Source organism: Aspergillus puulaauensis, chromosome 6 (genome assembly GCF_016861865.1).
Source record: "Aspergillus puulaauensis MK2 DNA, chromosome 6, nearly complete sequence".
In the NCBI taxonomy this organism is placed as follows: Eukaryota; Fungi; Ascomycota; class Eurotiomycetes; order Eurotiales; family Aspergillaceae; genus Aspergillus; species Aspergillus puulaauensis.
This window is the reverse complement of record NC_054862.1, coordinates 2318789-2342945: the sequence shown is the minus strand read 5'-3', so window position 1 is coordinate 2342945 and position 24157 is coordinate 2318789. Positions and strand designations below refer to the sequence as shown.

The 24157-nt window shown below is 53.0% G+C and overlaps 9 protein-coding genes across 9 annotated transcripts; 4 read left to right on the top strand and 5 right to left on the bottom strand.

Moving 5' to 3' along the window:
- Positions 1–157: 157 nt before the first annotated feature.
- Positions 158–2816, bottom strand: APUU_60912S (putative C6 transcription factor; the record flags this gene model as incomplete). Its single annotated transcript, XM_041694204.1, has 4 exons — positions 158–1320; positions 1366–1500; positions 1547–1806; positions 1852–2816. 4 exons carry the CDS (start codon positions 2814–2816, stop codon positions 158–160), a joined length of 2523 nt encoding a protein of 840 aa, XP_041560058.1.
- Positions 2817–3389: 573 nt separating this feature from the next.
- On the bottom strand, positions 3390–5286 carry APUU_60911S (uncharacterized protein; the record flags this gene model as incomplete). Its single annotated transcript, XM_041694203.1, has 10 exons — positions 3390–3528; positions 3579–3681; positions 3731–4014; positions 4062–4145; positions 4190–4366; positions 4426–4509; positions 4564–4727; positions 4779–4903; positions 4954–5031; positions 5082–5286. The coding sequence occupies 10 exons, from the start codon at positions 5284–5286 to the stop codon at positions 3390–3392; spliced, it is 1443 nt and encodes a 480-aa protein (XP_041560057.1).
- Positions 5287–5948: 662 nt separating this feature from the next.
- APUU_60910A (NAD(P)/FAD-dependent oxidoreductase) lies at positions 5949–7594 on the top strand (the record flags this gene model as incomplete). The annotated part of the gene is made up of 7 exons (XM_041694202.1): positions 5949–6230; positions 6286–6444; positions 6502–6611; positions 6666–6828; positions 6884–6990; positions 7039–7347; positions 7405–7594. The coding sequence occupies 7 exons, from the start codon at positions 5949–5951 to the stop codon at positions 7592–7594; spliced, it is 1320 nt and encodes a 439-aa protein (XP_041560056.1).
- A 189-nt stretch (positions 7595–7783) lies between these two features.
- APUU_60909S (MFS transporter) lies at positions 7784–9456 on the bottom strand (the record flags this gene model as incomplete). The annotated part of the gene is made up of 2 exons (XM_041694200.1): positions 7784–8046; positions 8103–9456. 2 exons carry the CDS (start codon positions 9454–9456, stop codon positions 7784–7786), a joined length of 1617 nt encoding a protein of 538 aa, XP_041560055.1.
- Positions 9457–10805: 1349 nt separating this feature from the next.
- On the top strand, positions 10806–14900 carry APUU_60908A (phosphoribosylformylglycinamidine synthase; the record flags this gene model as incomplete). Its single annotated transcript, XM_041694199.1, has 1 exon — positions 10806–14900. The coding sequence occupies one exon, from the start codon at positions 10806–10808 to the stop codon at positions 14898–14900; it is 4095 nt and encodes a 1364-aa protein (XP_041560054.1).
- Positions 14901–15378: 478 nt separating this feature from the next.
- APUU_60907S (putative gamma-tubulin complex component GCP5) lies at positions 15379–18120 on the bottom strand (the record flags this gene model as incomplete). The annotated part of the gene is made up of 2 exons (XM_041694198.1): positions 15379–18003; positions 18052–18120. The coding sequence occupies 2 exons, from the start codon at positions 18118–18120 to the stop codon at positions 15379–15381; spliced, it is 2694 nt and encodes an 897-aa protein (XP_041560053.1).
- Positions 18121–18396: 276 nt separating this feature from the next.
- On the top strand, positions 18397–19769 carry APUU_60906A (glycosyltransferase family 15 protein; the record flags this gene model as incomplete). Its single annotated transcript, XM_041694197.1, has 4 exons — positions 18397–18544; positions 18619–18882; positions 18934–19552; positions 19613–19769. The coding sequence occupies 4 exons, from the start codon at positions 18397–18399 to the stop codon at positions 19767–19769; spliced, it is 1188 nt and encodes a 395-aa protein (XP_041560052.1).
- Positions 19770–20458: 689 nt separating this feature from the next.
- Positions 20459–21262, bottom strand: COX6 (cytochrome c oxidase subunit VI; the record flags this gene model as incomplete). The annotated part of the gene is made up of 4 exons (XM_041694196.1): positions 20459–20577; positions 20647–20764; positions 20859–20904; positions 21069–21262. The coding sequence occupies 4 exons, from the start codon at positions 21260–21262 to the stop codon at positions 20459–20461; spliced, it is 477 nt and encodes a 158-aa protein (XP_041560051.1).
- A 1264-nt stretch (positions 21263–22526) lies between these two features.
- Positions 22527–23679, top strand: APUU_60904A (elongation of very long chain fatty acids protein; the record flags this gene model as incomplete). The annotated part of the gene is made up of 3 exons (XM_041694195.1): positions 22527–22931; positions 22989–23271; positions 23333–23679. The coding sequence occupies 3 exons, from the start codon at positions 22527–22529 to the stop codon at positions 23677–23679; spliced, it is 1035 nt and encodes a 344-aa protein (XP_041560050.1).
- Between the last annotated feature and the right edge of the window lie 478 nt (positions 23680–24157).

Below are 24157 nucleotides of genomic sequence, written 5' to 3'. Positions count from 1 at the left end.
GAATGAAACAAGTGGAAGAAGTAAATCCAGTAACTATTGACGCAAACTATGCAATATAAAACCTCATAATAGTGAATTCCTCCCGTTCCTAGCTATCCATGCCACCCAAACGCCAGCCAGCTAGCCATCCGGCAGTAAATGCTCAAGTATAAACCGATCAACTCCATAACGGCGGGTGAATATACTCCTGCGCCCGATCCAGAATATTCGGGATCGTCCACTCCCCGCTTGTCGAGCTCTCTGGTGTCTGCGGCTGCAGGGAGCCCAGGTTCGGCGTCATCCCGGACGGTGGGAGTGGCACCATCGGATTTGCATTCGGGTGCATAGCTGTCGCTGGGTTGAGGTACGTTGGTGATGCTCCCGTCGTCATAATAGACGGTGAGGGGCGGGTGTGGAAGGCTGCTTCCAGCTTCTCGAGCGCGCGGAGCGTCTTCGTCAGGGGCTTTGCCCACTGTGTTTGGGAATCTGCAGCCACTGCCGCAGCAGCAGGAGAGCTCAGTGCAGCAGGGGACCCCGATACAGGGTTCATGATCGGCTGTCCGAGGGAGTTATATAAGGGGCTGCGGTCCACGGATGCATTTTGTGGCGATCCGTAGTCGAATTCAGCATTGGCGCGTTCGCTAATGATTGCTTTGAGTTTGCGAAGGAGGGTCCAGAAATGCGCGTTTGATTTGGATTCTTCAGTGACGGCGAGCAGGAAAATAGAGCTGATTGCGCGTTGTAGAGTGATCCAGGAACGGGATGCGTGGGAGCTGACAGCGTGCATCTCCACGTACGCCTCAACAGTCGTCATTAGATGATCAAGGCAATCGGCGCGCATGCGGGCCGTTTGCGGGTCGCGGGTGTTGGCGGTGGCTTTGAGCGCTGGCCGGCAGAGCTCAGAAGAGAAGTATGAGGAGTGGAGTTTTAGAACGTTGCGCTCAAGGTGTTCGGTTGGCGTCATGCAGTATTGAGGATCTCGGAGGTAAGGGCGTGCTTGGATAAGGATTTTCTGAATTTGATCTTTGTAGTCTTGGATGTTTTCCCAGCTCATCTGTGAGTGTGGACTGAGCATCCGGCCGCGGACCACTTTGAGAGCCAGGGAGATCACCCCGCAGAGGGACTCGAAATATGAGAAGTCGCCTGGTTTTACACCTTCGCGCTTCGCAATTTCTGGTTGGCAAACAGCGGTAGTGGACGGGCGATCATACGATAGCGAGAAATGGCTGTCTTGCCACGCCATCGACCACCATACGTGTCGTCGTCGATAACGTTCTGCCGCTGAAAAATGGCTGGATTCGACGTGCAAACCGAGCGCCAGGCCCATTCGAAGCGTCATACCTAACTAGTCAGTGACGAGCAATCTCGACAGGAGGAACGGCCTACCGAGTAAAACGTAAGAAATCCCGGGATTCATATTATACGACAGAACGTTGCCAATTACGAGCAAAGTCTGGATAGCTTCTATCGTCGGCTGGGATAGGAAGTTCGTCATTCGAAGGCATTGGTAGGAGCAGCACACTATACAGTCAGCATTGCACAGCATCGCACCAGGACAAACGCATACCATATACTTGGGAACTGAGCTCTCTCTCCTTGCCGGGTAAATCGGACGATTGACAGCCAGAGGCCAGCACTGCGAACAAAAGACCGAGATACGCAATTGAAATCCCAAACGGTCTTTGCGCTTGATCGTCATCCGCGCGATAAACACCGCCAGCAGCAACTCTGTTTTGTAACAGAAGGTCGAGATTCCTTTCAAACAAGGCCACATCCTCGATGACAGGGTAGATTGCGCCGGCGATATCTCGGTAGTACGAAAAGAACCTAGCCAGTTAGCCAATGTCCTAGAGTCCGAGCAGTGATACTCACTCCTTGCATTGCTGGTCCGTCGGAAGGGCGCAGCAGACCGCGCTGATGTCAAACGTAGACATGTCAGAAGACCATAGATCAACAAATGGATAAGTCGCAGACTCGTTATCCAAACCAAGTTTCGGCAGGATTCCACCCTCCAGTAGCGTCTGCAGCTGATCGGAACCGGACTTGTTGTTCAAGATATAAGCCAGGACAGACCTCGACCCAAGGTGCACGGTACCCTCGCCCAAAGTATTCGGCGCATGGATACCCTCTCGCTCCGGCGATGCCCCTTTGGACCGACTACTCGTATCGCCACCGCTCTGCACGCTGCCCGTCTCCAGCGTCGAGCCGGAGCCAAGGCCCGCGCCCGCGCCATCTTCATTCGCTTTATCCAGGCCAGCCCGCATATTCGCAAGCGTCTGCTCCATTTCCTTCAATCTCGTGCGCACATTATCCCAGTCCTCGCGCGCAATCGAGACCCTCCCTCCACTTGCCGGACTTGGCTGGCTACTCAATCCCAAGCCAGGCTCCTGCTTCAGCCTCACAGAAGATCCGTCCAATAACCCCGCCTCCCCAGCAGGCAGCCTCGTGCCCGCACCATCCATATGCCCAGCCCCCATTGTCGCAGTATGCCCAACATCGGGCCCCAACCCAGCACCAGCCCTCTTCTTTGACGGGCGCTCATAGGAGCAAAGCTCCGCATGGTCACGCTTCACGCACCCATCACAGGGGAAGTTCCGGTCACATTTCACCTTCCGCGCATGGCACGGGTAGCAAGCTTTCGGTTCGCGCGCTTTTCGCTTCGCACGGATAATCGCATCGACTTGCGCTTGGGGGAGGTCGGTGATGGGCCCCTGCGCGGTGGCCGACCCTCTGCTAGGTCCAGCTCCGGCTCCAGCTCCGTTCTCGACAGGCGCCGCCGGCGAGTATGACATGGACGTTTGGATGGAATGGGGAGAGGTGTGGTTGACACTGTCCATGGCTGTGATTATGACTCGATCGGCTTTCTATAATCCCCTCATTTCATGCGGGCATGGTTCGGACGGGTCAATCAATGGTCAGGTTCACGGTTGGCGGTTCACTGCAAGGGAGACTCTGTGTTGGTAGGCGGAGGCGCATCAATTGGTCGACTGTGTGGGTCGGGGATTTCACAGCAGTGCGGTAGATATTGGCAGACAGCAACGGGGGATTGCGAGTTGGTGGGCGTCTCGAGCGTGCATTGTGATGGTCTTGGAGTCTGGAGTCTTGACGCCAAAACGGCAGCGGAGTAGTGGATGACTCAGCGAGTCACGTGAACTGATGACGTCACCTTCGGTTTAATAGAGAAGACACCGATGCAGCATTAAGTGAAGAATACATTGTTGTCAAGGAATGGTCTTATTACCAGCTAATTACTCAATACTGTATAGATATCAAAATAGTGTCGTGGCTGCATATGACCGTCACAAGTTGTTTACTGCTCTTGCCGAGGGAAAGTATACCAACAACACCTGCTATATTTTAGAACTAGGGAGACATTTCTTATGTTTCATTCTGATATTCCTTAACACTATTTAAACACGTTCAGCCTTCTCACGGGCAGCAGCAGCCTCCTCCTCGGCCACCAAATCAGCAGGAATACGGTCCGGCGTCGAGTTAACAAGCATAATCATCGGCAGCAGTGAAACTCCAAGCAGAGCAAAGGTCACAATACTAAGAGCGTCAGTAAGCTGTATAAGAGTGGACGTTAAACTGGAACATACAATCCAATAAGCGGGTTACTCGTCGTTTGGGTATTCATGCCGTAGGCAATAGCCTGCCCAACAGCTTCGATGCACCTGAACGCAGCGCCATTCCGGACATTTTCTATGCGGTTTTAGTACGTCTGGACTGTCACGGTAGATATCAAACTTACGCTGCGCATCTGTCGCAAACGACGATAAAAGCCAGTACATGTATGACTGCGAGAACGGCCCCGTAGTCTGCACGAAGAAATACGGCAGGAAAGAGGACGGGTACAGCCCATCTTCCCAGTCAATATGTCCCGGGTTGTGGTGATTGAACTTGGCCTGCATAATGATGGACCAGATATACACGCCGACATTGAGAATGACAACGACATAAAGGCCGAGTTGGGCACGGCGGCGCTGGCTGAGGCCTTTCATATCGAGGATGAACCCCAGGCCAAAGCATCCAATACTAAGCCTGGTCAGCGAATGCAAATGCTGGACAAGCGTCTGACTTACATGCAGAAGAACGGCGAGACCAGAGACGAGAGAGCGCGGGCGCGGACAGAGAAGTAAGTCCCCAAGTAGGTGGTCCAGGTGCCGCTGTGATGGTTAGCCCTATCCAGCTTCGAATTGGGCAGTCTTACGTGTAGAAGAACGACCACAGTGCCCAGCCAGCGGAGAGCACAATTAGTCGTGAAGTCACTGTCTTTCCAATGCGCTTGAATTCCTGCTTGGTGGAAAGTGTCTCTGCAGTAACGATTGTCGTGCCATCAGACCGGACAACGCGTTCGAAGGGAGCAATCATCAACGCGAATGGCAAACTGTGACAAGTCAGGTAAGGCTGTTTTCTGTATGTACCCATGTGTACCCATATACTCACGCAATGCACTCGATGACTACAAAAGCAATGTAGGTGTCCGGGGTAATGCCTCCGTCTGCTCCTTTCTCGTGGTTCTTTGCGAGACTGACAAGATTGTTAGAAAGACCACTTATTTTAAATGTATAGCTTTGGACTCACTTGATAGCGCCCCCAACCAGCTGCCCGAGATTCCGTGAAACAATCCACAGAGCCAAATACTTCCCACGAGCACCGGTTGGTGCAAGTGTCATGATGGCTCCGGCCTCTGCGACATACCAACAAGCCGTGCCCATGCCGCTGATTGCGCCGCTGAGAATGAGGTACTGCAACATGTAAGATTCTGGACTCTTGAAACAGTCTATTGTATCACTCACCCATTGGTTCCCAAACTTGCTGTTGCAGTAATATGCAGACCCCTGGATAGGGAAGGACATTGAGCCGAGAACCAGCGCCCATTTGACACCAATCTTGTTCACCAAGGGACCGCCCATGAAGCAGACTAGCATTGCTTGTCAGTGTGCAGACTCCGCAGTGGAGGATGATACATACCAACCGCGAGCATGGCGTAGTTGATAGCGATAGAGATGTTGGACACCCGCGTAGTTGCAAGGCCTCCTCCTCCGAGACCTTGGGGCAATCAGCCGTAAACTCAGACGAGATAATTCAAAGAAGCTTACCCGTAATCGCATCAGACATTGCGGGCCCGCAGAACGCCTGGATACTTAGGAGCATCATCTGCGTCAAGCTGTGCTGCCACACCCGCTTCCACAGGGGCACAGTCGCCCTGTAGTGCTCCATGTCAACCCCCGGCACAACTTCGGCCATCACGGGCGAGACAGGGCGATCGTCCTGCGGGGAGGGAGCAGTCTTCGAGTCGGTCATTATGGAGTCAGTCTTGGGTTGGGAAAGGAAGCAAGACATCAAAGGGCAGGACTACGGGTTATATACGCAAGGGTCAGCCTCCTTCTATTCCCAGTACCCCCTCGGCGTATGCCCCAGAGCTTCGCTATCTCTGGCATTCTAGCATACTGGAATTCTGGCTATCTCAGTGGGCCGATTCCCCACGTTCTCCTTCTCCAACTCGTGCCATGGGGTTCGGCTAGGACGGTGGAAGGTCCAGGCGAAAGTCCGCACTAGTGTGGCCCTTGGCGATAAGAATGGCTTTGGCTTGTCTGGCCGTTCGTGTTGTCCGAGGCTAAGCTTCTTGTTCTCCGTTGGTGTGCTATCTGTCTGTCTTGTCTAACTCTACTGGGGTTTGTCCGGTGGAAGGTCCACGCGAAGCAAAACGCCATTTCTCCACTGCAGTCGGTGCTGCGCCGGTCGCTTAGCGTCAGCATGATTATCTGGCATGATCAATGGCTATCTTTATAAATACTACTCTTTTGCATCACTATCTGGGCCTCGGAGTCGAGTTATCAGTGGAGCTCTAGTATCTTCGCCGCTCACATGATATCCATCCACGGTCGCTCGCTTTGACTTCAGTCCACCTTATCTCGCCTTTCCCCCTGCTATCTCACCTTTTCTAACTCTGCAAATCAATCAACATGGCTCCGTCGCGCGCAAACACAACAGTCGTCGTGGTCGGCGGCGGCGGCACAATGGGCTCGTCGACAGCCCTGCATCTCGTGCGCGCTGGATACACGCCGTCCAACATCACAGTGCTGGACACATACCCAGTGCCCTCGGCGCAGTCGGCGGGGTACGACCTGAACAAGATCATGAGCATCCGGCTGCGCAATAAGCCCGATTTGCAGCTGTCGCTGGAGGCGCTGGATATGTGGAAGAACGACCCGCTGTTCAGGCCTTTCTTCCATAGGGTTGGGATGGTAAGTCCTTTTTACCTTGGACTTGCGTGATCTCGCATCTATACTAAGAAAGTAGATCGACTGTTCTTCCACAGCAGAGGGCATTGACGGTCTGAGGCGGAAACACCAAGCCCTAATCGATGCAAATGTTGGGCTGGAGAAGACGAACTTCCTGCTGGAGAGCGAAGACGAGATCCTAGCAAAGGCACCGCACTTCACCCGCGAGCAAATCAAGGTACCTGAGCCAATTTCCAATAGCCCAGCGATTATTGAACGTCGCTCACCAGGACAGGGGTGGAAAGGCTTGTTTTGTGGCGACGGGGGCTGGCTTGCTGCTGCCAAAGCCATCAATGCGATAGGGCAGTTCCTCAGAAGCCAGGGCGTCCAGTTTGGTTTTGGCCGGTACGTCGATGGGATCTTATAGTACTCGAAGCACTCAAATACTGACCGTCGCAGTTCTGGGACATTCAAACAACCCCTATTCACCGATGGGGCGAAGACGACATGCAACGGCGTCGAGACCGTAGATGGCACCAGATACTACGCCGACAAGGTCGTTCTAGCAGCCGGTGCCTGGAGTCCGACACTAATCGACCTAGAAGACCAGTGTGTTTCGAAAGTAAGCCCCAGCAATACATGCCAACGCCAGCAGCTCCCTCATTGATCGCCGACAGGCCTGGGTATTCGCCCATATCCAACTCACGCCCACCGAAGCAGCTCAGTATAAAGACTCCCCAGTAGTATATGACGGCGACTACGGCTTCTTCTTCGAGCCCAACGAGTAAACACCCTTCCTCGATAGAGTGTGCAGTAACTAACACCGGCACAGGAACGGCATAATCAAAGTCTGCGACGAATTCCCAGGCTTCACGCGCTTCAAACAGCACCAGCCCTACGGCGCCTCTTCGCCTAAACCTATCTCTGTCCCCAGATCCCACGCCCAACACCCCACAGATACGTACCCCGATTCTTCGGAAGTCACCGTCAAAAAGGCAATCGCTCGATTTCTACCGCGCTTCACGGATAAAGAGCTGTTCAACCGCACTATGTGCTGGTGCACGGACACGGCTGATGCGAACGTGCTGATATGCGAGCATCCGCGGTGGAAGAATTTCATTGTGGCGACGGGGGATAGTGGGTAAGTTCAATGGATCAATTAAAAACACAAACGAAACGGCATTGCTGACTCTAACAGACATTCATTCAAACTCTTGCCGAGTATCGGAAAGCACATTGTTGAACTACTCGAGGGATGTCTATCACCGGAACTGGCTGAAGCGTGGAGATGGAGACCTGGCAGCGGTGATGCCCTGAAGTCTCGACGAGATGCTCCTGCAAAGGACCTCGCTGATTTACCGGGGTGGAAGCACGATTCAAAGATGTAATTAATATAAATCATTATACAATACAGGCCATAACTAGTCTATGTAGGTATATACCGTCTCCGCATGAGCTCGGAACGCATTAGCAAGGTATAAAAATATAAGAAACAGAAAGCAAGAAAGGCAATTTCACGCTTCTAGGTTTAAGTATGCAAGCACCATAATCACCTATCACCAACAAGAGAAAAGATTTTATGCCTTGGCATCGTTCGCCTGCTCCTCGTCGTCGGCGAAGGCGAACTTGGAGAAGCGGCGGATCGATGCGCCCTTGAAGTAGAAGACGTATGGGATCGCACAGCAAGCAAGTGCAATAAAGGCAAGAAGCGTGCTAGCCCACTGGTCGTTCAGACGTTCGTACATCTGCTCGGTAAAGAGAACGGTCGAAGCACCCCAGATAGAACGCAGGAAGGTCTTGGCTGCGAGGGCAGAGGCGGCTTGGTGCTGGTATGTGTCCACTGGTAGATGTTAGTGTCTGAAACAATTATATTCTTGTATAATAGTATGAACTTACCAAGATAGTTGTTGGCCGAGTTATACAGGAAGATGAAGCCGAATCCGACAGGCCAACCACCGATGGCAGGTCCAAACCAGTGGATTTGTGGGTACGACGTCCAGGCGAAGATGAACAGACCAATAGGGATAAGCCAGCAGGAGAGCATCATTGGGATGAGACGGGCTTCGGCCGGAGGCTTGCCGCCGTATTTGGCATACAGCGAGAGATAGTGCTTGTTGACGAAGGGGGAGCAGGCTGCACTCATAACGACACCGAGAGCAAGCGGAATGAACATGAGACCGGTTGAGCCGGCGCTCCAGCCCTTTCCTCCCTGGTAGACGATTGGGTACGCAACGAAGAACATGTATAGCAGGCCGTAGAGGACGGACATGTAGATGGAGATGAAGAGGACGATGGGCTCGAGGAAGAGGAGCTGGAATGGGCGGAGGAGGAAGACGCGCAGACGCTCTCCCATGGGGCGAGCATCGAGTTCAGTCTCAGTCACATATGTCTGGTCGTTCTCGGTCTTTCTCAGCTTCTTTGCTCGTTTGGCGAGGATGGCCGGGGCAGAGGTCTCGGGGACGGTGAAGGTGATCAGGACCCAGGCGACGAATGCAAGAATCAAGGTCAACCAGTATAGCCATCGCCATCCAGTCGCATCAGCGAGGTAGCCACCAGCAAGAGGACCAATGGCTGGGCCCAGGAACGGGCTGGCAGAGAAAGCGGCCATGGGGACACCGCGCTCCTCGTTCTTCCACATGTCGGCGAGGGTACCGCCAACCAAGGTCATTGGTGCACTGAATGCAATACCATCAATGGCACGGCAGACGATCAGGGTCCCAATGTTCTGGGCGACAGCGCACGGAATAACGAATATGACGGCCAGCAAGAGAGTGGCAGCATAGACTGGGCGACGTCCGAACATCTCAGACATGGGGGCAAACGCCATGGGCCCAACGCCGAATCCAACAACAAACACCGTCACGACGACCAGGCTGACCTCGCGGGAGACACCAAACTCTTCTGCAGGGCCTGGGATGTCGGCTGTGATGACACTACTGGCGAAGGCGACGACGAAGCAGGTAAAGGCGACGACCATGGTAACGTACCACTTCTTCGCCTTGGACCAGTTTTTGGGGTTCTCGGGGTCGTCGATCTTGAAGGTAACCAGCTTCCAGTCCTCCGTCTTCCCCTTGGCAGATGGAAGGGGCTTGATGATCTCGCCGGTCTGGGTCTCGTTGACATACTCCTCGATGTTGGCGTTGTCGGTCAGGGTGCGGAAGGGCAGGTCGGTGGGGTCGACCTCTCCTCTGGCAGAGCCGAGTGAGAAGGTCTGGTGCAGGGCATTGTGGTCTGCTTGTGATGACTGCATATTGGCGATGATACAGTCCTATACTAGTATACTATAGGAGTATATAGTGAGTAGAATGGTGAAGACGGTTAAGCAGGGATCAGGAACAGGCTGCGGCGGGGTCAGCCGGGTGTTATATAGCTGGCCATGGGCCATCATTCTGGAACTAAGTCGCACGAAACAAGAGAAAAAAACGCAACAGGGACCAAAGAATCGGCGCATTCATCGGATTTGATCCTGACGTTGCGGGCCGATTTGCCAGAACGGCCCCCGGTTTCCCGATCGGGATGTGCACGCTAGCCGGATCGGGCGATATGGTACGAGGGGCGAATCTCGACTGCTGTGGGCTCCAGACAGCTGACGAGTGACGACCCTTTGTCTTTGGGTCTCTAACTATGGGCCAGGGGTCCTGACTTTACATGCTCGAGTTTATCACGTCGCTGCAAGGGTTCACGGTGCAATTACAGCATCACCGCTGTAATCATCTCTGGGTATACACGGATGCCATCATGCCTCAATCGTAGCTGACGAACATAAGGCTCCTCAACCACCTTCCTCTCTACGGTCACGACTGATATCGATAGCAAGACCAGAGCCTGAATTGAAGCAGAGAAAAACAAAAACTGCCATGTCAAAATGGCCCAAGCTCAGGCCCGCTCCGGCCAGCTTTCCCGTGCCAAGACTTGCCTTGCGCCACGGAGCATATCGCCAGATTTAGTAATATTCTCCGTTTTCTAAAGTCGGAAACTGCCATCCAACCAAGCATCAAGGGCTTCAAGGCCAACAGAAAGGCTGAAGCTTCGAGAAATCATCAATCAGGTGATATTTCACCACACCCCACCAGCTTTTCGGCTTTCTGGGTTGATATTGTTGTATCCACTTGGGCTCATGCACCGTTATCAATCGCATACTCCGCTGTGGTCCGCATATATATGTCTCACCCGCACCACTACCACTACCACTACCGCCACCAACCACCCCTTCTCTGCGATGGGTCTTCTCGAATCTAAGCAATGTAATCTAACATACCACGGGTCAAAACTTTGGACTACGAACGTCTACGGAGGTAAACTCGATGATGGATGGCAGGCCACGTGATGATAAGCGCGATAAGCCGGAAAGGGACTAGCGCGGGGCTCCCAGAAGAAATCGAGCATCGTGAATTTTCCCGCCGCCAGACGACGAGCAGCCCAGCTCTTCTCCCTCGCTGAACGCCCTGATCAGTCGGAGCTCGCTCCTCGAGGAGTATCATCGCTCCAATCCAACCAGAGGTCTTCATTGCTCCTCGTCTCGATCCCCCCTCGACTTCTCCCGTCCCCTCTCGCCACCCCTCCGAACTCCCCGTCGAGTCACCTACAAACGGTTTCACAATGGTCTCTCCCTTCAACTCGGCGGATTTTGCCCTCCCGGGCTCCGTTGCTTTCTCCCGCTCTCGTGGCCGGGCGATTGCTACGTCCATTGGCGCACAGGATGTCCGTGCCCAATGGATTCATTACGTCCACACTTCAGACCGTCTCCCCGAATTCCAACAAGACGTCCTCCAACAACTCCTTCACTACGGAGATATCACCGACATCCCGCCCACATTCAGTTCCGAAGACGGCGAGTTTGATGTCTTCTACGTTTTCCCTCGAACCGGAACAATCTCGCCGTGGAGCTCCCAAGCCACTGGTATTGCCCAAGTATGTGGGTTGAAAAACTACGTGAAACGCATCGAGCGTGGTATCAAGATCTCCTGCCTCCGCCCTGCACTTGGAGAATACAAGCCTGGTTTCAAGGATGTCCTCCACGACCGGATGACTCAGTTGATCAGTGAGAGCGAGCCCGACTTGCACTTGATGTTCTCCGAACACAGCCGCTTGCCCCTCGAGACCGTCTCCCTCAGCGGCAGTGACAAGTCCCCGAAGGAAGTGCTGCAGGAAGCAAACAAGCGGATGGGTTTGGCATTGGACGAGTCTGAGATCGATTACCTCGCTGCCGCCTATGGCCCCAATGGCCCGCTCGCTCGTGACCCCACCGATGTCGAGTTATTCATGTTCGCCCAAGTCAACTCGGAACACTGTCGTCACAAACAATTCAATGCCTCCTGGAAAATTGATGGAATGGAGATGCCCAACAGTCTCTTCTCCATGATCCGAAACACCCACCGGAAGAGCCCCGATTATACTGTGAGCGCATACAGCGACAACGCTGCCGTCCTACAAGGCTTCGACTCCTCCTTCTGGGCCCCTGATACTACAACTGGAGAGTGGAACCACACAAAGGAGCTTGTCCATTTCCTAGCCAAGGTGGAAACTCACAACCACCCTACGGCAGTGTCTCCTTACCCAGGTGCTGCCACCGGATCCGGAGGTGAGATCCGTGACGAGGGAGCCGTTGGACGTGGCTCTAAACCAAAGGCTGGTCTCGCCGGTTACTGTGTGTCCGATCTTCTCATTCCAGGCTTCAAACAACCTTGGGAGTTGGATGTCGGCAAGCCCAACCACATCGCCAGCGCCTTGGACATTATGCTGGAAGCACCGATCGGAAGTGCCGCGTTCAATAACGAATTCGGTCGGCCTTGTATCTCTGGTTATTTCCGTACCTTGACAACTGAAATTGACGTTGGCGATGGGCAGAAGGAGGTGCGTGGTTACCACAAGCCTATAATGATTGCTGGCGGTGTTGGAACCGTTCGTCCCCAACATGCCATCAAGAAGCCCGATGTCGTCAAGCCTGGTGCTTTCCTCGTTGTCCTGGGTGGGCCCGCCATGCTCATCGGTCTTGGTGGAGGTGCTGCCTCCAGTATCACATCTGGTGAAGGTTCTGTCGATCTCGACTTTGCCAGTGTGCAAAGAGGCAATGCCGAAGTGCAGCGCAGGGCGCAGGAGGTTATCAACGCATGTGTATCCATGGGCGACAACAACCCTATCAAGTTCATCCACGACGTTGGTGCTGGTGGTCTCTCCAACGCTCTGCCCGAACTGATCCACGATTCGGGCTTGGGCGCCACCTTTGAACTGCGTGAGATTGACAGCGCAGACAAGAGCATGAGCCCCATGCAGATCTGGTGCTGTGAGGCACAGGAGAGATACGTGATGGCTATCGGGGAGGATAGCATGAACAAATTCACGGCTATCTGCCATCGTGAGCGCTGCGGCTTCTCTGTTGTCGGCCGTGGAGGTGGAACCTCCGAGGAGGACAAGAAATTGATTCTCCTCGACCGAGAGTCCAAGGAGCACCCGTCGGTCATCGACCTGCCCCTGTCAGTACTTTTCGGCAAGCCCCCAAGGATGACTCGCACTGTGGACTCGCGGAAATTGAAGCTCCCTGCTGTAGACTCCAGCCTCACCACCTACCTCCCCTCGCTTGCGCCCAACCGCGGCGAGCTTATCGGTGAAGCTGCTAAACGAGTCCTATCACTCCCTGCCGTTGGCTCCAAGTCTTTCCTCATTACCATTGGCGATCGAACCGTCGGTGGTCTTACTGCTCGCGACCAGATGGTGGGCCGATGGCAAAATCCAGTCTCCGATGTTGCTGTTACCGCTACGTCTCTCACTCAAGGATTGACGACCGGTGAGGCTATGGCCATGGGCGAGAAACCCACTCTTGCCCTGATCTCCGCCGGAGCATCTGCTCGGATGGCCGTCGCGGAGTCGCTCATGAACATCGCTGCCGCCGACCTCGTTGATCGGTTGAGCCGCGTCAAGCTCTCTGCTAACTGGATGTCCGCCAGCAGTCACCCTGGAGAGGGTGCTGCTATATATGAAGCCGTGGAAGCCATTGGTATGGAGCTCTGCCCAAAACTCGGTATCAGCATTCCCGTCGGTAAGGACTCTATGTCCATGAAGATGAAGTGGAAGGATGATTCCGGTGCGAAGGAAGTCACGGCTCCCATGTCTCTAGTAATTTCCGCCTTTGCACCTGTACAGAACTACCGCAAGACGTGGACACCTGCTCTTCGCCACCCCGAGGATGTTGGTGACACCGTGCTCATGTTCGTCGATTTGTCTTTCGGACGGAGGGCTCTAGGCGGTTCAGCTCTTGCACAGGTCTTCAACCAAGTTGGTTCTGAATGCCCTGACATCCGCGACCTGGAGATCTTCAAGGATTACTTCGATGCGACGCAGCAGTTGCAAGAAGCTGGTATCGTTCTTGCCTACCACGACAGGTCAGACGGTGGTCTTTTCACAACCCTCGTGGAGATGATGTTTGCTGGTCGTTGTGGTCTCGAGATCATGCTTGACAACATCTGCCCTGACCTCAGCACCAACAGCATGATCGAGACCCTGTTCAACGAAGAACTCGGAGCTGTCTTCCAGGTCCGCAAGGAGCACGAAATCCAATTTCGCTCATGCTTTGCCACCTGTGGTCCTCCCGCTGGCTTGATTCACAAGATCGGTCGGGTCTCTGAGAGGCCGAAGCAGAACCTCGCCGTCTACTACAAGGCCAGCCAGGTGTACCGCAACACCCGTGCCAACCTTCAGCAAACCTGGGCATCCACATCCTACCACATGCAGAAGATGCGTGACACCGCCGCCTGCGCTGACCAGGAATTCGCCAACATCCTGGACGACGCAGACCCCGGGCTCTCTTGGAACCCAACCTTCGACCCCAAGGACCGCGCCCTCCCCTTCCTCACCAGCTTAACCTCCATGTCCCCCTTCACCAACAAGCCTCGCGTCGCCATTCTCCGCGAACAAGGTGTCAACAGTCAAGCCGAAATGGCCTTTGCCTTCAACACCGCCGGGTTTGCCGCCATCGATGTTCACATGACTGACATCATCTCCGGCCGCGTCTCCCTCTCCAGCTTTGTCGGTCTCGCAGCCTGCGGTGGCTTCTCTTACGGTGACGTCCTTGGCGCCGGCCAGGGTTGGGCCAAGTCCGTGCTTCTGCACGAGAACACCCGCTTCGAATTCCAGACCTTCTTCCAGCGCCCCGACACCTTCGCCCTCGGTGTCTGCAACGGCTGCCAATTCCTCTCCCGTCTTTCCAGCCTCATCCCCGGCGCCTCCAACTGGCCTACCTTTGAGCGCAACGCCTCAGAGCAATATGAAGGCCGCGTCGCCATGGTCCGCATTGCCGATCCCGACCCATCCTCCCCCTCCGTATTCCTCCACGGCATGCACGGCTCCTCCTTCCCGATCGCCGTCGCACACGGCGAAGGCCGCGCCTCATTCACCTCTTCAACCACCGTCCCGCCCACCGACGCATCCTCCTTCGTCGCCCAGGGCCTCGCACCTGTCCAGTACGTCGACAACGCCACCCTCAAGCCAACAATGAAGTACCCCTTCAACCCCAACGGCAGTCCCGAGGGTATCGCCGGTGTACGCAGCGCCGACGGCCGTGTCCTAGCGATCATGCCGCACCCCGAGCGTACCGTCATGAACGGCATTGGGAGCTGGCTGCCCGCGCGTGCAGCCGAATGGGGCGACATTGGGCCATGGGGACGCGTTTTCTTCAGTGCCAGACGCTGGGTTGGTTGATTTATTTCATTATTTATCATCTTCTTTCTTACATCTTGGAACGAAAAAGATCTGTTTGTTTGTCGATTAATCGCGCGTCTTATTTTGCGCTGTTGAGTTCTGCACGCATGCTTGCATGTTTGTTTGTACGTAGGTATATATGGGAGCCGAGAAAATTATGGTATGCTACGCTGAGATGACTTGAAGATTGCAAAAGAATGAACTTACTTGATATCAGATACATTAGAGTTAAATGAATGAAGTCCATTCATTTTGAATCCTGCATTATCCAAGTAGAACCAGTTGCTAGCACATAACATATCATTCTACATCGTGTCTCATTGCATAACCATTCCTTTTAAGAAGCCTGCGCCGTATCCCATAGCCAATGCCCTGTAGAACGCCGTCCGTCGCATCAAATAAAGACACAAAGACCAACCCATAGCTTAATAAACAAGATAAGAATATGGCAGTAGTAATAGCACTAGCCGATACCAATTCAAGGCCACCCCGCCGTCCTCTCCTTCCTCCACTCCAATTTCTCCGCCAACATCTCCCAGCTAACCTGCCCATCAACACGACCGACACCTTTTAATCCCGCTGCCATAAATGCAACAAGGTGATTAAACTGGATTTGGATATCTTTCAGCCGCTGCACATATTGAGCCTCATGGATTGAGCCACGGCGATGGGGTGAAAGGTCGTCGTCTTCGTCTTCAGACTGAGAGTCCGTTTCGTCGAGTCCTTCATCTGAGTCTGAGTCGTCTTCGTCGCCATAGGAATACTCGTAGCGGGTTTTACGGGGCGTGGGCGTCAATACGGTTTTGAATGGTTTGCCGGGTACTTGTTTCCGTGGCGTTCGTGTTGGATCAAGAGAGGTATGATTTTGGAACCGCGTGGTGTGGAGATCTCCGAAAGAAATGCAAAGGTCAAGGATGGTGAGAGTTGCCTGGTGGAGGGGGTGAAGGTTCCTCGAGAGCAAGCATTGTTCCTCTAAGGACGCCATGTATGAGCGATGGGCTTCTATCATAGCGTCGACATCGCTGGCAGTTGAAAGGTAGTTCCGTAGCGATTCGGTGGTAGATGAGATGACAAAGCTTGTTAAGTGGCTGTAGAGGACGTTAAGGAACCAGAGCAGGTTATGCCGGATGGCGTAGCTGAGAGTTCTGCCCTTGGAATGTGAATCTTGATCGGAGTACTGGAGGCGCTGTTTTATGACGGTATATTTCGCCCTACGGATCTGCATGAGGAAGGTTGATATGCGTTGATAGGCGGCCATGCCGTCTTTTGTGATAATGTTAGCAACAGGCCAGGGTAGGACGTAGTCGAAGGATAAACTCGAAAGGATCTTTACGGAGCGGCCGCGGCTGTCTGTATTTCTGGTGGATCGGACAATCAGTCGAGTTGGATCGATAAAATGCAGCGCGCTGAATGCAGTTTGGGCGAGTTCTGTGAGTAAAAACCGATCGCTCCACCCGCCCTTTCCTCGATCGATCAGTTCAAATATTTTGGTGTCGATGGGCCCGAGCAGACTCATATCCTTGCAGAGATGGATATGGTCCAGTGCCTGAAGTGACAGCCAGAGCCCGCATTGCTCATTGAGCTGCGTTCGCAGCAGAGATGATGTAAATATGTGGTGCTCGTTGACAACGTTACTGAAGGCAGATTCAAGTAGTGCATAAAATGGAAGGCAGAGCGATGATGAGTTGGAAGGGTAGACATCTTCAAATGTCAAAGAAGCTTTCCCTGGTGCGTCCAAACTCTCGGCCATATTTAGACGCTTAAGAAAGACCATACTCTTGCCAGTAATGAAGATCTTGTGAGCAAACGGACGGATGAATTTGGGCACATTTGCCACGTCTGGTTGGATATCCAAGGTATACCAATCGTGCCATAAGGTCCGCAGGTCGCTTTTTTCGGGATTCTCTGCAATGAACGACAAAGCTTCTAACTGCCCTGTCTCCATCCAGCGGCGAAGAGGTCGAGCATACGTTTCAAAGCACAAGAAGAAAATGTGAGCCAGCACAGCGAAGTTCTCGTCATCGCCAGCAGCTTGCGTGATGCAAACTAAGTCAAACAATAGATCCAGGAATTGGATGTCATTCTTTGCAGTTTGATCAAAGTTGGAAACTAGGTCAGCTAAGAGCACAAGAAGTTTGGATTCTTGCTGGACATCATCGGACAATTGGAGGAGGCTGATGGCCACAGACCTGCTCGGAGACAAATATCGGGCCTGCACATCGGACAAAAACTTGTCGAATTTGTGCAAGCGATCCTCGACACTGCGGTGAAACGTTTGCATACAGGCAGCAGACTGTGGCCTTTTCGCAAATTGCCTTAGAATGTCAAGCTTAGCTCCACAGTCACCCATCGAGCGCAAAATGGATGAGAGCACTTCTTGAGATAAGTGAGCAAGGGTGTATCTGCGGTCTACCTCGATGCTACCATCAAGACGCCATAAAAGAGACATAGGTAACCCTTGCAGCATGAATATCACCTCTCTGACCATTTGCAGTTCTGTTATTTGTCGGGAAGATTCCTTCCCAGCCGTGGGAGGGTCTGTTGTGTTTTCATCCCTCCAAAATTGGGCACTTGTAACCGAGGTCACCAGATCACCGTCCTCGCCAGAGGAGAATATGTCGTCTGGAATCACGTAGTCGTCTTCTATAGTCGGTTGTGTAAAGCTTCGAGCAGGCTGAGTGCCACTAGATATCGATGAAATATCATCTTCGTCAGACGAACTGGCGCCATAGTCGACGTTTTCCCAAATATCCTCGTCGCAGTAGGCAGTCTCCGAGGCATCCAAATCCGTCCAAGACAGCTGCTTCTCCTCTTCTTCAGGCTGGAGCTTTTCGATCCTTTCCACTCTCGAGAGCTGTGCCGGTCGATCGGCGAGCTGTAGAAACAAGGATAGGATCTCCGGAAACACAGAGCTGCGATGCTCATCCAATTCAGCTAGTCTTTGCTGGAGAGCGTCTGCCAGGTCGTCTCTGTTGAGAACCCGGAACTTTTCTTGCAATCCTTCGAGCTGCTTCGCAACAGCAAACTGGTCGGTGCGCGCATGCTGAGATGACTTTAAAGAATCATCGACGCGACGTTTCACAGCTCGGAAACGAGGAGTGTTCTAAAGGCTTATTAGCGGCAGTTAAGTCCGAAACTCGATGACGCGTACCTTGTCTGTTTTCGCGACAGCAGCGATCAGTTCTTCCGTAAGGGCCTTCTGACTACCGGCAGCGGTCATGATCAAAGTCATGCAAAACTGTATGGGTGCGCATGGGAAGAAGAGCAAGGACAGTGCATAGCTGAAGATGGAAGAAAGAGTGAAGTAGAGTTGGTTAAGTTGGTAGAGTGAAGGTTGATGTCTTGCCCGATTTGGCGGGCAGCGCGCTAGTCCCGATCAGGCCAAGGCGGCGGCGAGCCAAAAAGGACAATTCGAGACTCTTCACTGGTCTCCCTCTCTCGCTCTTGCAATCGCCACCTTTCACGGACGCTGTCGTTTCTCCCGAGGACAGTCAACATGGCTGTCGCTAGACCTATCCGCATGCTCTCCGCGGCATGCGTGGTGTTTGTGATCTTCATGGTGTTCCGGATGAACAGAGACTCTTCGTATGTCGGGACGGGGTCAGGCCCGTACAATGGCATGAAGTCCGATCCGCTTAAAGAGAGTACGTCTACCCTTTCTCGTGATTCAATGGTCATGATTCGAGTCCCTCCTGACATGGCATCTTTGGTATTATAGTAACCGGTGAACCCGATGGCAACTTGTGGCGCGCCGACGAGCACGATTACTCTCCTGACAGCCCCAACTCCGCCCGAACCAACGCAGCCATCATCTCCCTCGTCCGGAACGAGGAGCTCGACGAGCTGATTCCTAGCATTCGTGACTTGGAGAGGACCTGGAACTCCAAGTTTAACTACCCCTATATCTTTTTCAACGACAAGCCGTTCACCGCGGAGTTCAAGAAGCGAACTCAGGCCGAGACCAAGGCCAAATGCCAATATGGTATATAAACCTAAGCCTCTCTTCTGCGACATACAATTGACACTTCTCCAGAGCTGGTTCCTAAAGAGCACTGGGACGTCCCGAAGTATATCGACATGGACCTCTTCAAAGAATCCGCGGAGCTTCTGAAAGAGCAGGGTCTCCAATACGCTGATAAGGTCTCCTACCACCAAATGTGCCGCTGGAACAGCGGCATGTTCTACAAGCACCCCGCCCTAGAGAAGTACCGCTACTACTGGCGCATTGAGCCCAAGGTCCAATTCTTCTGCGACGTTGACTACGATATCTTCCGGTTCATGGAGGACGGCAACAAGACCTACGGTTTCACGATCAACCTTTTCGACGCACCCGAGAGTATCCCGAAACTTTGGCCAACGACGCAAGAGTTCCTCGCCGCGAATCCGTCCTACCTCTCCGATAATAACATGATGGCATGGTTGACTGATGACCAACTCCGACCCGAACACACCCGCGATGCCAACGGATACTCGACCTGCCATTTCTGGTCCAACTTCGAGATTGGCGACATGGACTTCTTCAGGGGGGACAAATACTCGGCTTACTTTGATTATCTCGATCACGCTGGTGGCTTCTTCTACGAAAGATGGGGTGACGCTCCTGTCCACTCAATCGGTGTAGGACTGTTCGCAGATGCTGCCAACGTTCACTGGTGCGTACTACATCCCGGAAGAAACTAGCAATTGTCAACTAACATAACTGTTTGATATAGGTTCCGTGATATTGGATACCGTCATGTCCCCTACTTTAACTGCCCCAATTCGCCCAAATGCTCCGGCTGCACACCTGGTAAATTCTACGACGGCGCATCATTCCTCGCCAAAGAAGACTGCCGGCCCAGTTACTTCAAGCACGTCGGAACGCACTGATTCAACCTCGAATCCTCAGGTTTTCTTTTTTATACCCAGAAAGCGCTTCAAATAACAATATATCATACCATTTATTCGTCCGGGTGTCGTTATACATTGGCTTGCGACAATACAGTCACAATTGACATTTTTATTTGAATTTGCATCCTTAGGATTGACGATATTGCATGTTTCAAAATCTATAGTTGTTTCGGTGGCGTTTAATTGAGATTGGTTCTGCGCTTACTTTGCAATGTTTCGTGTATGTTGTCCTCTTCTGGTCGTCCTGTTCGTTTCCTTCGGTTGTACCGGTTATCCCGGGTTTACAAAGAGAAACGCTAGGAAGGACTTTCCCATTCCTGTATTATAGCAGATTTTGCCCTTTATCCTCTAATATCTCCCGCCGAGTCAATCCAATCTGTACATGATGAAAAACCACGAATAAGTAGAACAATATGTCTTTATAGATGTCTTCAGTAGAGTACAGCAGCTGCTCAAAAGGAACAAAGGATCACAGGTCAAAGGAAGCTCGTCGTAGCACTGGTATAGAAAGCAATGATGCACCTCCATTCGACACCCGAAACACAACACAATACAACAACTCTCCCAACTGCATTCTAGAGTATGTATACAGCTTTCTTATCTCGTCGACCGGACGGGATTGACACAATGGTGAAATTCGCGTGAATTTCCTGCAATGGGCTCGACGTCTATTCCTCACCAGGGTAGAGCTCCTCGCGGAGAGCAACACCTAGCTCCTGGCGGAGACCCTCGAGGGCCTCGAGATATTGCTTGTATTGGTCCTGGTTCTCAACCTTGGCCTTGACACCTGTTGACGATGTGAGTATGTGTCCAATTCTGGTACAACGCTGAAGCGTTGGGGAGTGTTATTGCGCACCTTCGAAAATCCGGACAGCGGTGGGGAAGTCGTTGACGCGGCGGGCGGCCCTGAGAGCAGAGGAGAGAACCTCAACAGAGGGGACAAGATCGTAAGCAAAGCAGTTGTTCAGGTTGCGCTGGTTGGGGACAAGTGATGTTAGTAGCGAATCCTCATTCGATCGGATGACGCATTGTCACCCATTCGGGTCGCGTTTTTGGCATTTGACGTACCTGGAGTTCGAAGACATCCTGCACAGTATCGAATTCCTTCTCGAATCTATCATTGACCAAATGTCAGTGGTATTGCTACTGAAGTTGGCGGACCGATCCGGGGACACAGGAGTCAACTCGCAGCCGCTGAGCTGTTCCCCTGCGACCGACGATCAAGGCTCCCAGCTGAGCCTGCCTAGGCCCAATGGCTTGTGGATTGCGGTAGCGTACCTGGCAGAGAACTGCTCATATGTCTCATCGTCGTGCTGGCCGGAGCGGAGCTTCATGGAGGTACTGAAAGCCGGACGGCCGAAGGCGAGAGCAGCGGGAGTCTGCACCCGGGTCCGGGGCAATTGAGAAGCTCTGAAGAGGCCGGAAGGGCGGACGGCGCGCGTCGCGAGACGGAAGACGGAGAATGAAGACATGGCGAAGCGGAAGTTTGTGGCGAGGGGGAGACGAATTGACGCTGGAAGACGGGACAAGGTGTTGACGAGGTCGAGATGAGGATGAGGTTGAACCGGAGAGCGACGCTAGGTTTTTTGCGGGCGGGTGGTGTGAGGTGTGGCGGCCTGAGGCAGCCACACCCGGTCATTGTCGCATCGCAGGTTGGTCGGTTTGTTGCTGCCTTAGTGCCTGGGTCTGCTGGCTCAGGCCTGCATTCCGCTTGGGCCCGACGTGGCGGCCTGAGGCTGCGGATTTCTATTGTCCAGCTGTGATTGGCCGTTCTGCTCGGCCGAATCCCGAGTACTTCCATGGTTCACTTGGTTGAAGTTAACGAAGTTGTTACTGCATAATCTAATTGATTGAGCGTCTATGGATTGTCTATACTGGGTTTCCAGCTGGACAGTGGCATTGGGATGACATCTCCGAGTTTACAGAGCCAGCTTCATTGCCGGATCTATCGGACAGTCCCTGATATATATATTTCGGCGCCATTGACTCTGTAGTCTACGGTGGACACCAGTGTAAACAACGGATATCACGGTGCCAAAAGTGAGCTTTCACTCTGTACAATTCAGTGTTACCTTGTAAACCCGTGATCAATTGCACGCCAACCGTCCAACTTAATTGCCGAGTGTTTGTGGTTCGGCATGTGAAAGTGATACTCGAGTTGAGACCTCCCTCCCTTCAACCGTGGATGTTGCAAGTTGCTCTCGTCTACAAGGTAGCAGCAGTCAACGTGATTAATAGAATGCAAGAGCTGCAACTACTCCATACTGATGGAATGCATCTGTAGCTCGGCTGCTGCACAATAACTGGATTCGTTGAGCTGCACGTGATCCGCCCCTTTAATCAGGCGCTAGCCGCATCGGGACGAGCACCACGGACGCGGCGGAGAGCAACTGGAGCCAAAAAAGACACGCCCTGCTCTGTCCATCCCATCGCCAGCTCCATCTTCTCTTTCCTTGACTTCTCGCTAGGTTTGCATCTCGGTTTCAGACGCCCGTCCTCTCGGGGTCTTTCTTTCCTTCTTTGCTTCAATCACTCCCTTTCCCCACCCCTTTGCCTTCGCATCGCTTTTAATTCTTGTTCTCCTAATTGCGACCGACCCGTCAGCATCCCCAACCGAAAAAATCGAACAGTCCTTCCCTACATTTTACGCGGACTCAACTGGTCTTCCGGTGCAATCCTGTCTCTGCGCAATTATACAGCCTATACAACCGCCCGGAATTTCATATAATTACAGCAATGGAGTTCCTGCAGAACCTTCCGAAGCCGACCGTTGATCGGCCCTTTGGCATTGAGCTATGGCCGATCTTCGACAAGGCCTTTGAGGTTGTGATGGGCTACCCTGCCAATGACTTTCGCTTCGCCGAGGGCAAGACGCCCATGTCTACTCTTCCCGAGACGGCTGCTATGCTCATCGTCTACTACATAACCATCTTCGGTGGGCGCGAGCTCATGAAGAACCGCCCAGCCTTCAAGCTCAACACTTTGTTTATGATCCACAACTTCGTCTTGACTGCGGCCAGCGCTATTCTGTTGGCACTCTTTGTTGAACAACTTGTGCCTACCATCTGGCACCATGGAATTTTCTACTCCATTTGCGACCACAGCGGTGGGTGGACGCAGCCCCTGATTGTCCTGTACTATGTGAGTGTGTGCGACTGTTGGTTGCGGACGGAGCCGGCCCGCTAATGCGTGATACAGCTTAACTACTTGAACAAGTACCTCGAATTCCTCGACACCGTCTTCCTGTTCCTCAAGAAGAAGCCTTTGACCTTTCTCCACACCTACCACCACGGTGCCACCGCTCTCCTGTGCTACACTCAGTTAATTGGTCTGACGGCTGTGCAATGGGTGCCAATCACCATCAACCTCCTGGTGCACGTTGTTATGTACTGGTACTACTTCCAGAGCGCCCGTGGAATTCGCATCTGGTGGAAGAAGTACATCACCGTTCTCCAGATCATCCAATTCGTTATTGACCTTGGTGAGTAATTACGGACCTGCGCTGGCCGAGAACTGCAACTAATCAAAGCGAACTTTACTAGTGTTCGTCTACTTCGCTTCCTACACCTACTTCACCTCGACCTACTTCCCTTGGGTTCCCAACATGGGCCACTGTGCCGGTGAGGAATTCGCCGCTTTCGCTGGAATGGGCATCCTCACATCCTACCTCGTTCTGTTCATTTCCTTCTACATTGTCACCTACAACAAGGCCGCCAAGACTGGCCGTCCGCGCCGCAACACTGGCAAGCAGGCCGTTATTGACATGGCGAGATACGAGGTGGCCCCTGCCCCTGGTGCCGAGGCCAACGGCAAGGCCAAGTCGAACGGATCCGCTGCTGCTTCGACTGGACGCTCCAACGGCCCCGTCACCCGCTCTCGCAAGGCGTAGATTCAACATTTTCAGGTGTCGCTTGCGGGTTCTTTCCCGTATTGATCCCGCAGAGTGCTCAACCGCACATTCGCCGCACGCTCACCGCATTCAGAACCTTCTGCGGAGCCAACCGAGCAAAGATTTCATTCTGCGTGGTTGTATTATGGAGCCGAAGTATTTCTTTTAATGAATGACCCTGATGACACTGGTCGTGCGTGACGGCCAGATGACGCATGTCGCAGCAGCTTTGGCATCGGAGGTTGCGAAGCTTGGACCGGATGTTCTGCATGAAGGTTAAGATAATTTCTGATGGAGAATGGGAAATTGGGCATACCCTGAACCATGTCTCGGTGTATTCTACAGATGTTTACTCTTGGTTTCTTTGCTTTTGCGTTTTCTCTTCTCCTGCTGCTGGTTGCAGACCTTTTTTTTTTTCTTTTTCCCGTTTGACGTTCTTAGTATCTATAGATGGCGGCAACATAAACGTAATCACGGT